The 12,500-nt window shown below is 40.2% G+C and overlaps 1 protein-coding gene across 1 annotated transcript in view; it reads left to right on the forward strand.

Moving 5' to 3' along the window:
* LOC138017108 (receptor-type tyrosine-protein phosphatase delta-like) overlaps positions 1 to 12,500 on the forward strand; it is a 37,792-nt gene that overhangs the window by 7,267 nt on the left and 18,025 nt on the right. The window contains exon 4 of the mRNA XM_068864308.1: positions 2,156 to 2,440. Within this exon, the coding sequence (XP_068720409.1) occupies positions 2,156 to 2,440 (285 nt within the window). The remainder of the gene's footprint in view (positions 1 to 2,155; positions 2,441 to 12,500) is intronic.

Consider the following 12,500-nt stretch of genomic DNA (forward strand, 5'->3'; position numbering starts at 1 on the left):
GTTTAACTCAAATTATTTGTGCATTGGATCCAAGATCCAAGGGTGAAAACCGCACTGTTTGATTTGCCAAATTAGGTGTCTTTTCAACCTAATTCACAGAAAGCACTGAGATGGCTTCAGATTAAGTCATACCACAAACCCCACAAAATCCAGTTCATCGCTGTCTGTTTTCCAATCACAGCAGATTGGATAATTAGCCCTTTTTTTTTTTTCGAAACACCATATAAAATGCAAAAGATATATGCCTTCCCATCATGCCAATGTACTAAGTTACTGTATGGCAGCAATACAATAAAAGCCAACTCAGATCCTGGACAAAAATGTCTAGAAACACGTTTAACAATGAGTGCAATGATCGCTTCAATTTAAGGTTTACCTTTTATTTTGTAATAAGTTCCCTTATTGCCCCGCTTTTCCCTTTTCCCGTAAGCAATGTTGAAACAAACTGCAGTTATGTTTGTGCCGATGACACTCCTGTACTTTAAATGCACCAAAAAATAGCACTAACTCTCTGAAAGGATAAGAGTACAACATTCAGATGTATCACATTTTACAGTAAAGCCAATTACCCTGATGTTGTCATGTCGCCTTTTTGAATTTATAATTGCCCTGTATTGCTGCTTTTTTTTAATTGATGAAGATGGTTAGAATTGTTTATACACACCGGTACATTGAGTTGTTGGGGTAATTGTCATACAGTGTACATGTATATGGTGGATGACCACATGCTACATGTATTCATGGTCTTACATTAAACCATGCAGGGCATTGTCCAACTTTTCAGAGTGATATGCTAACAGAAGTCAATGAATTTGCCAAGCGCCATTGAAACAAACCATGTGGTACAAAAAATTCTCGATTACAGATATTGCTGTCATGTCTTATGTTGTTCCCACCTGGAAAGCAGAAAGACCACTTCCCACTTAAGGGTCAATATTATTGCAGCACTGAATACAGTCATTATTAATCTTAGCTCACCAAAATATTAATGATTACATGTAGTTAATTTAGTTCTTTATCTCCATTAAACATAATCTTAACTTATTGAAAATTTATACATGTAGTTGCTCTTGGCGTGGAATTTTCAACCTTCGGCTTTTTTCTGCAGTGTGATTACAGTGCAGCCATTTGTTATCTTGCATGCATTATCATTGGTCACAGTCGTTTGTTTGTTGGTGTAACTCTGTTCTGAGTATGGTTTGCTCAGTGACACTTTCTTTGATGTGATATCAGTCCCCATGTTCCCACAGAAAAGTCAGCTGCAACCACGACATGAAATGGTACAAAAATGTACATGTAGGAGGGTTCATGGTGTTTTGAGTACTTGCTTTAAATTTCTCTAAACTCTCTTTGTCTCTTTCTGCTGCCTTCTGTTGTTCTAAAAACAATGTTTTAATGAATAGTCCTTTTTCAAGGATTTGTTTCTGCAGCTTCCATCTCCCAAATGGCTGTGTCGATTTTGGTCCTCTTCAAGGTACTGTAGCCTTGAGCTGGTCTTTGTAGTGTATTTTTGGGGCACCTTGTGGTCTTTTTCCAGATGCAAGTTGAGAACAGGATTTGCTGGGAAGGTGGGAGTCTGCCATTCGAGCAAGATGTCCAGCCCATCTTAGTCTATGTCGAGTAATGACGGCTTCTAGGCTCTCCACATCTGCTCGACTGAGGACTTCATTGTTAGTAATTCGGTATTGCCACTTGATTCACAGAATTTGATGAATCATTCAAGTTTTCGGATGACTCTTTCTTAAAGGACCCATGTTTGACAGGCATACAGTAAGGTAGAGAGGACTACAGCGTGGTAGACCATGAGTTTGGTTTTTAGGGTCAGGATTACTGAAGACTCTCTTAAATAGTTTTCCTTATGAAGCAGGGCGGCCTTGATCCAATTGTTGATGTCTTTTTCAGTGGTGGCATTTGAGGTCTGATTATTTTCCATGTACTTTCAGATTCTTCAGGTGCTCAGTGGTAGGGGTTTAAAAGGCTTGTAATATTGACACAAGGCCACTAACATACATTAAGGCATGATATTTTAATCAGTTATGACATATTTGGAGTGAAATGTTGACAAGAGATATAATTCTTGCAATTATTATTGTAAAAGAGTAACAAATTTTCAAACCAACAGGATGACCGTATGTTTGTTATATGTATGTTCTAGGTCCTAGTCATCCACGGGATCTGATGCTCCAGGTCGAATCATCTACATCCATTCTTGTATCATGGAAGGAACCAGCTTTGCAAAATGGAGAAATAACCAATTACATAATATATTATAGACAACAAGAAGATGACTGCGAAACAAAAGCTCAAGTCACAGGAAGTACTTTTCAGAGGCTATTGACTGACTTGAGAAAATTTACCACCTATTACATCAAAGTGAGAGGGAAAACTACAGAGCTGGGAAATGCTTCAAGACTACTGAATGCAACAACGTTTGAGGGCCGTAAGTAGTCCTTGTAATTACGTAAATTGTAATACACTCAACAAAGTTACTTTGATTTGGCGAGCAGTTCAATTTTATCCCAAACAGTAATCTACATGCAAGTGATTCAGAGCAGCAAAATCAAAACAATTGAAGTGTATTAATGTTGTTTGTCTTTGAGGTAACCACTGTAAGCAAGAATTGGTAGCTGATGATTCAAAAGTAGTAGTAATAATAATAATAATAATAATAATAATAATAATAATAATATTAATAATATTATATATATATATATATTATATATAATAATAATAATATTATTATTATTATTATTATTATTATTATTATTATTATTATTATTATCACGTGTAATCCTTGGCTTGCTTATTTAGTCTCTGAAGCACCAGGTCCAACCCATGGGCCAAAGACTTCACTTGATTGACAGGACCTTTCTCATTATTATTATTATTATTATTATTATTATTATTATTATTATTATTTGCTACGAAAAATAGCATTGCGTGACTAGCGTTAGTTTCTAGACGCTTTGCGAGAGTTCGTAGTTTGTTTATATTTAGGTTTGTACGTAAGCGTTTCTAAATCGGTGTGTTTTGTAATCTTTCTATAATTGGATTGATTACTAATTTAGAGAGTTCTAGAAATTTATTGTCAGAGTATATAAGTAGACGAGTCCAAGCGGAGTGTTTTTCTAACTAGTTTTTCACAAGCGAAGAGAGTTGGCGTTAGCCGTGTTTAGTCAAATGTGACAGAAGCAGTGTTTATTCAAGTTGGCAGAGGCCGTGTAAGTCTATCGAGTACGTGTTGTCAAGAGTTTTACTTCATGGAAACTACGTTCATTTTGGAATAAATCTTCTTGTTGTTGTTCCGACAACCCTGCGTTCAGTTTAGTTTGCAAGCTACCTTTCCTCAAAACGTTCGAACTCGTAACATTGGGGGCCTGTCCGGGAGAGGAATTCATTTGTTTGCCGACTACAGAAACCAGGAAAGGACAATTCAAGAAGGAGTTACAGCTAAAGTAAGGAGAACTGTACAAGAGAGTATATTGTGTTTTTGCTGTGGAATACTGCTATGGAAATAAAAAAGCTTTTGCAGATGGGAAAAGAATTTGGATTGGAAGGAGCAAAGCTGCTCGAGTTTGTAGAGAAGCAACAAAAGTTAGAACAAGAAAGAAGGAGGGAAGAGGAAGAAAAAGAAGAAAAACGCAGAGAATTGGAGGAAGAAAAACAAGAAAAACGAAGACAATTGGAGGAAGAAAGAGAAGAAAAAAGGAGGCGGTTTGAAGAAGAAAAGGAAGAGAAACATCGATTACTTGAAGAAGATAGAAGAAGAGAAGATGAAGAGAGAGAAACTAGGCGACAAGAACGCGAACTAAGAAAATTGGAGATGGAAGCCGAGCTGTTGAAACAGAAAGAGGCTATTGAAGCGGCAAAAAGAGAACATGAGCTGGAGATTGCACGTTTGGCTGTGGAGAGTGCTGACGGGCGTCCTGAAGTGAGAGAGGATCGGGCTAAGGCACCTAAACTCCCCTCGTTTGTTGATGGCAAAGACGATTTGGACGCGTATTTGCAGAGGTTCGAGAGATTTGCCGAGACAGCTAAGTGGAAAAAAGATGGATGGGCATCGAAGCTCAGTGCTCTGTTGTCTGGACGGGCACTAGAAGTGTATTCACGTCTATCGGAGGACGCAGCTAAGGATTATGACAAGGTAAAGATTGCGTTAATGAAGAGATATGACCTTACCGAAGACGGCTATCGTCGAAAATTTAGAGCATCCAAACCAGAAGTTGACGAAAGTCCGGAGCAGTTTATTGTGCGATTGGACAGATACCTGTTACGGTGGCTAGAGCTTTCGAATACTGCGCGAAGCTTTGATGGTCTTAAGGACTTGATCGTGAAAGAACAATTTATTGACTCTTGCCCTAAGGATTTGGCAATTCACCTGCGAGAAAGGGCACCTGAGACCCTAGCAAAGATTGCGAAGATCGCTGACCAGTACTTGGAGGCTCATGGTAAACATTTGTTTAGCTCAGCGAGCAGAAAACCGACAGTGCAGCCTGAGAGGGACGAAGCCAAGAACATGCAGATTAATCCACCAGCTCTGCATTGCTTTAAGTGCAATACCCGAGGTCATAAAGCTGTCAACTGTCCAACCCTAACAAGAAAGTGTTTCCTATGTAGCAAGCAGGGACATGAAGCTAGAAACTGTCGATCAGGTGGATGCAGATCAGGAGGACAAAGTAAGGATGGTAACCCTGTGCAGCGTGGTCAAGTGAGTGCCAGTTGTTTAGTTCAGCCACCTGAGGTTAAACCTACTGATGAAGAAATTAAGGCCTGTATTAAAGATGATAAGCTGCTGTTAGCCTGTGGTAAGAAGATAGAAGATTCCATTGTTGAGTAGTGCTTGTGTTGAACCGTTGACTGGAGTGAGAAGTAAAATGCCTGTCGTGAAAGGTAGAGTTGGAGAGAAGCCTGTTGATGTCCTGAGAGATGCTGGTTGTAGTGGAATTGTAGTGAAGAGGGATCTTGTGTCTGAGGATCGGTTTACTAGTGAATTTCATGTTATGCTGCTCATTGGCAATACGGCAAGGAAAGTTCCCATCGCAAAGATTGACGTTGATACACCTTATCTCAAGGGCCAAGTGGAAGCGCAGTGTCTTCCCGATGCTGTTTATGATTTAATTATTGGTAATGTACCAGGCGCAAGAGCCGCTGATGACCCAGACCCAAGCTGGCAAGTTCCTGTACAAGAAGCTTGTGCTGTAACCACGAGAAGTCAAGCTAAGAAAGCTGGAGAACATATTCCGTTGAAGGTACCAGATACCAAAGACAGTCCTGTAGTTGACAGAGAAAAGCTCAAGCAAATGCAGAGTGATGACGAGAGCCTGCAGAAATTTTGGGAGAAAGATGATGTAGTTGTGAGAGGCCAGGCTGAGACTTCATTTGAAGTGAAAGGTGGAGTTCTGTACCGCGTCTACAAGCACCCTTATGTGAATGGAGGTAAACCCCTGAAGCAGGTTATGGTTCCTGTGCAGCTGAGAAGTCGAATAATGGCACTAGCGCACGGATCGATCATGGGAGGTCACATGGGAATAAAGAAAACGACTGATAAGATTCAAAGCGCGTTCTATTGGCCAGGCATTCAAGGGGACGTGACTGGTTATTGCAAGTCCTGCGATGTATGTCAGAAGACAGTTAACAAGGATTCCCCTAGAGAAGATGCCATTAATTGACAAGCCGTTTAAGAGAGTAGCAATCGACCTGGTTGGACCTATTGTTCCCCCGAGTGAGGACGGTCATAGATATATATTGACATTGGTCGACTTTGCAACTCGTTATCCTGAAGCTGTCCCGCTGAAGAACATTGATACTGAGACTGTGGCAGAAGCGTTGGTGGATATCTTTAGTCGTTTGGGAGTGCCTGAAGAGATCTTGTGCGACCTTGGTACGCAGTTCGTCTCTGAGTGTATGAAGGAAGTGACGCGGCTTTTGAGCATTAAGAGCGCCTCTCAGCAATTTTCACCTAAGACCGTGCAAGATAAAAAAATCGAAAATTGCCAAACTTTGTCACAATAAAGTACTACCAAAACCATTTTTAGAAAAATATGTTTTAGTTTGTTTCGATAATTATTTTACCTGAATCGCTATTTTTGAAATAACGAATGAGTAACTTGCAAATCAAAACGGCATGGCACAACTAGAGTAATTCCTTCACCCTTTAGCGCTGTTAACGGTACAATATACCAAAACTGGAATTTTTGACCAAATTTTAAAACTTAACCTTTTTTACATTGATTACAGAGTGCCAAATTTGTACGAAATTCGACTGTCAAAAAAGCATCCTGGTACATGGCTTTCTCAAACGGGACGATATTCATCGGAATAAGCAATGTTTCTGCTGCAATTAAATTCAATAACATTTTTGGGTAAATGAAACGGAGGATTTTTGAGGCCCAATTTCAACATGCTGTTTGTCAACAAAAGTCGACCTTTGACCACCAAAGCGGAGGCGAGGTATATTGAAATCACACACGCTAATCTCGATTTATTCACTGAACAATTCGAGTATTTAGGTTTACTGGAACTACTGTAGGTAAAATGGAACGTGTCATTGAAATTTAACTGTTTTGGTTTGAGTGACATATCCGGTAATTAAAATAACTGACCTAAAAATTTGCATACTAGTAAGATTCATTCCATTCCATATTTTTACGCAAACAAGTTTCCTTAATTCACTTTCTGAACATACCTGCCAAACAAACAAAGAAAGGTATCCCCCTTTATATAAGTATATGCTGGTTCGATTTTACTCGAATCCCTCAAATGACCATCGAACCAGTCGAACGCATTCTGACCTTCGTGAGTTGTGCCGTGGTTGTGTTGTCAGAGCTGTCACGCAAGAGATTAGGACAAAGCTCACAGACCAATGGCTTCGTGCGGTTATTCTGAGTTTGTTGGGGGAACTTGTGGCCCAAGTTCTGATAATCCAGCAAACGTTCAATGCGTAACAATAGCAAAATGTGATAAGGACACCAAGGCACACTTGAGAAGTTAGAAAGTGTCGGATTCTTCTCTGGATACAGAGGCCAGGCTTTTGCTCGCACGTGCAGGTCAGCTTTAACTGAAATCACTTAAATTAAGATATTGAGCAGAAAATCACTTTGCGAAATCCGCAAATACTACCTATTACAGACTTAATGTCAAAAGCAGAATACCCGCCCACAAGAAATGGACCCTAAAAACACTGCTGCCTTAGTGTCGCAGTCGTGTATGAGGCATTAGGACCGCGGCACTAGCTAGTCCTACTCAGCTCAATTTAACCTTAAGTCGAATATAAGGCACAGCGGAACCAGCCATTCTACTCAATTCACTCTATCGGCACTTCGGCACTGCGGCTAGCGTCGCAAACGTAAACACTCCTTTGTGGACGGGTATTCAGCAATCGCTCCAATTGCGAAAATCGAGTAAGCAAGATATGTAAGACCATGATATAATCATCTGAATCATGTATCGTTGTACGAGACTGTGAGCACTCACTTTTCCAGTTGTCCCTGAAGCGAGTACATTGATCAGCGCAGCCGGATTGTATCACTGCCTAAACCTAACGGTTATTGTTTTCTTATTAATTGCTTTCAAAGGTGTTTTTGAGATATACGATATCATTTTGGGTACGACGATTTGCCTACGGCATCGTGATCGATTTGAAATCCGATGGAGATGTAATACGAAAAATCGCGCCTGCCCACATGAATGTGCATCACACATGGCAGTGAAAGGGGAGCGCGGATTAACCCTTGCTCAGTCTCAAAAACTTCAAAAGCTTACTCCAAGTAGTACTGATTCCTGTGGCATGGCGTAAGGGCTAACCCCACTGTGGAATACAGTATTGCACGAACAGAACAACCGATCGATATACATACATTCATTCATGCATAACTTTATTTATCCTCGAATTTCAGTGGAGCTTACAAAGCTACTGTCTCCCGGCTTATTTTCTGACATACATTTCAATGGATAATAATAATGTTATTATTAGTAGTAGTATATAAATTTAATAATAACATGTATGATATAATATATACTGGTATTATGTATAATTTATATAATATTATTACATAAGTATCATGATAATAATAATATATCTGTAACCCTATACCTAGTTTTCTAATGACGAAATATTGGTAAAATAAGAAATATATACACCCTCACAGCCGTACAGCCACCTAGCGCCATTATTTTTTCTTGAAAATATATTTCAATCACATTTTCTGAATGAAACTTGCACCTAGTTTTTGAATAGATTGCGCTCTCTCTCTGAGCTTTAACGAACAATAAATCCTGGCTAATTTTCCAACCTACAAGACATACATGGTGTGGTAGTCTGCGGGTTTTAGAGCATTCTATTGACCAGAACCATGCGATCGAATTCCGTTGTATGTATCAAAAACACTGAAAACTAATTTTCATAACAAAAACTTCCCACTTAAAACGGGTTTGAAGAGGAAACAGGCATGATCTCGGAAATGGCCTATTTTCTTAAACTTTGCAATGAGTTTTGTCTTGGCGTGAAAATTACTCTCCAGCAATAAAAAATGGGAATCACGGAGTTCGTTTTTGCGATATACGCGTTTAAAGATAATATATAGCGTGTTCTTTGGTAGCTCATTTGTTTCCATGGTAACCTATTACGTCACATTAATGAGTGCATATGTTTCATATGGTATCATAACAATGCAGTTAAAGTGCAGTTAAAAAAAAATATTTTCCCTTTTGAAAGTCCATATTGAAAAATAAACTTTGGCGACAAGATTTTTCCATTCAAACGAGAGCCGAATTTTCTACGACTTTTTAAGTCTCATGCAAATTGCCCGCCATTTTGGCATACCACTCGCTGAAGTCTTCTCTCGACTTATTGGACGTAGATTCAGGAGCACGTGGTCAGAGAACATGAGAATTTGAGAGTTGATGCGAAAAAATGCCTGAAAGATGCGTTACCGCTAGCCGCAGTGCCAAAGTGAACGAAAAAGGGGTTTCGCGCGGTTCACGTCGGATAGAGTGGATTGAGTAGAATGGCTGGTGCTGCAGTGCCTTAGTCGACTTAAGTTCAAATTGAGCTGAGTAGACTAGCTAGTGCCGCAGTGCTTGCCTCATGGTTCTTTAGAACGAGGTGTATCCAACAACACGACTGCGACACTGCGGCAGCAGTGTTTTTAGGGTCCATTTCTTGTGGGCGGGTATTCTGCTTTTGACATTAAGTCTGTAATAGGTAGTATTTGCGGATTTCGCAAAGTGATTTTCTGCTCAATATCTTAATTTAAGTGATTTCAGTTAAAGCTGACCTGCACGTGCGAGCAAAAGCCTAGCCTCTGTATCCAGAGAAGAATCCGATACTTCATAACTTCTCAAGTGTGCCTTGGTGTCCTTATCACATTTTGCTATTGTTACGCATTGAACGTTTGCTGGATTATCAGAACTTGGGCCACAAATTCCCCCAACAAACTCAGAATAACCGCACGAAGCCATTGGTCTGTGTGCTTTGTCCTAATCTCTTGCGTGACAGCTCTGACGACACAATCACGGCACAACTCACGAAGGTCACAAAGCGTTCGACTGGTTCGATGGTCGTTTGAGGGCTTCGAGGAAAATCCAACCAGCGTATACTTATATAAAGGGGGATACCTTTCTTTGTTTGTTTTGCAGGTATGTTCAGAAAGTGAATTAAGGAAACTTGTTTGCGTAAAAATATGGAATGGAATGAATCTTACTAGTATGCAAATTTTTAGGTCAGTTATTTTAATTACCGGATATGTCACTCTTAAACCAAAACAGTTAAATTTCAATGACACGTTCCATTTTACCTACAGTAGTTCCAGTAAACCTAAATACTCGAATTGTTCAGTGAAGAAATCGAGATTAGCGTGTGTGATTTCAATATACCTCGCCTCCGCTTTGGTGGTCAAAGGTCGACTTTTGTTGACAAACAGCATGTTGAAATTGGGCCTCAAAAATCCTCCGTTTCATTTACCCAAAAATGTTATTGAATTTAATTGCAGCAGAAACATTGCTTATTCCGATGAATATCGTCCAGTTTGAGAAAGCCATGTACCAGGATGCTTTTTTGACAGTCGAATTTCGTACAAATTTGGCACTCTGTAATCAATGTAAAAAAGGTTAAGTTTTAAAATTTGGTCAAAAATTCCAGTTTTGGTATATTGTACCGTTAACAGCGCTAAAGGGTGAAGGAATTACTCTAGTTGTGCCATGTTGTTTTGATTTTCAAGTTACTGATTCGTTATTTCAAAAATAGCGATTCAAACAAGCAACATTTTGGAGTCGTTTTCAGTCGCTCACAAGGCCCCATACCGAAAAAGTCGCCGTCCAGGTAAAATAATTATCGAAACAAACTAAAACACATTTTTCTAAAAATGGTTTTGGCAGTACTTTATTGTGACAAAGTTTGGCAATTTTCGATTTTTTTATCTTGCACGGTCTTAGGTGAAAATTGCTGAGAGGCGCTCTTAAGCAGCTCACCACGACTCCTTATCATCCTATTTGTAATGGCCTGACGGAAAAGTTTAATGGAACAATGAAGAGCATGTTAAAGAGATTGTGCAGTGAACAGCCAAGACAGTGGCATCGCTATATTAACCCGTTGCTGTTTGCATATCGTGAAGTTCCTCAGGAGTCTACTGGTTTTTCGCCGTTTGAGTTGCTGTATGGAAGAGCTGTCAGAGGACCGATGTTTATTCTCAAAGAGCTTTGGACGAAAGAGTTGGAGGAGCCTGAAGTAAAGAACAGCTATCAGTATGTGTTCGAGCTACGCAAGAAGCTTGAAGATACCCTCAAGCTGGCGCACACCGAGCTTCAGAAAGCCCAGAACAAAGGCAAGCATTATTACGACCGGAAGACTAAAGTCAGGAAGTTTGTACCTGGAGATAAAGTGTTAGTGCTGCTACCGACCGACCACAACAAGCTCCTAATGCAGTGGAAAGGTCCATTTGAGGTTAGTGCTGTAGTTGGTCTCAATGATTATAGAGTGAGAGTGAAAGGAATAGAGAGAGTTTACCATGCTAATCTACTGAAGAAGTATTTTGAGCGAGAGGATCCTGTTTCCGTTTGTGCAGTTGCTGTTGAAACGAACGCTAACATTTGTAAGAACCAACATTTTGAGAGCGAAGTAGAAGAAGTTGACCCTGTGGATAGTATTGATTTTCTGGAGATTGGTGGTTATGTCGCAAAAGAGTCAGTCAATGATGTGGCCATAGGAGATAACCTTTCTCATGAGCAAAGAGCAGAGTTCATGGATCTTGCAAATGGGTTTCAAAGCTTGTTCACAGAAGCCCCAGGCACAACAAGTTTGGCCCAGCATCATATCAAGCTTACATCCGACCAACCAGTTAGATCAAGACCATACCCAGTACCGTATAGCTTAAGAGAATCGCTGAAGAAGGATATTACAGACATGATGAAGATGGGAGTCATAAGAGAATCAAGTTCGCCCTATGCTTCGCCTGTGGTAGTTGTTAAGCCAAAAGACAACTCAAATCGTGTGTGCGTGGACTATCGTAAACTGAACAAGTTAACCGTGTTTGATCCTGAGCCTATGCCAACTGCTGAGCATTTGTTCCAGAAGTTGAATGGTGACAAGTATTTTACCAGAATTGATCTGAGCAAGGGCTACTGGCAAATTTCTATTCCTGAGGAGGATATACCGAAGACCGCTTTTGTGACGCCTGACGGATCGTATGAATTCCTGAAGATGCCGTTTGGTATGATCAACTCCGCAGCGACGTGAAAGAGAGCCATGAAGAAGCTGTTGTGTGGACTGGACAACGTTGAATTGTATTGGGATGACATTTTGGTTCACACCCGTACGTGGGAAGAGCTCATCAAGGCGCTTCGAGAGTTATTTAGAAGTTTATTAGCTGCTGGAATGACCATAAGACCGACTAAATGTCTCTTTGGAGTCAACACCGTTGATTTTCTTGGTCACCGTTTGGAGGAAGGGTTAATTGGTCTTCATGAAGACAACGTGACGAAGATTAGAGATGCTCCAAGACCAACTACTAAGAAGCAGATAAGATTGTTCATGGGTTTGGCTGGATATTACAGAGATTTTTTCCCTAACCTCGCAGCATTAGCAGCCCCGCTGTCAGACCTCACGCGTAAAGGCCAACCTAACAAAGTTGAATGGGGTGAGGCACAGGAGAAAGCCTATCAGAATATCAAGGCCCTCCTAACAAAGGAACCAGTCCTTCGACTGCCAGATTCAAGGAAAACCTACTTTCTGCAGACTGATGCTTCCGACAGTGGTATTGGCGCTGTCTTAATGCAGAAACATGATGGCAAGCTATTCCCCGTTTGCTACGCAAGTAAGGAATTGTCAAGTGCAGAGCGTAATTATTCGAGAAAGAGTGTTTAGCCATTGTGTGGGGATTCATAAGGTTTCATCTGCAAGTACATGTGCAAGTATGTCACTCAATTTCAAGTACCGGTAACTGGTTGTTAATTAAAAATATACATGCTTCTTGCAAGAAAAAATCTTCCAGAATATTTTAGGGGGT

This window comes from Montipora capricornis, chromosome 9 (genome assembly GCF_036669925.1).
Source record: "Montipora capricornis isolate CH-2021 chromosome 9, ASM3666992v2, whole genome shotgun sequence".
NCBI classification, from domain to species: domain Eukaryota; kingdom Metazoa; phylum Cnidaria; class Anthozoa; order Scleractinia; family Acroporidae; genus Montipora; species Montipora capricornis.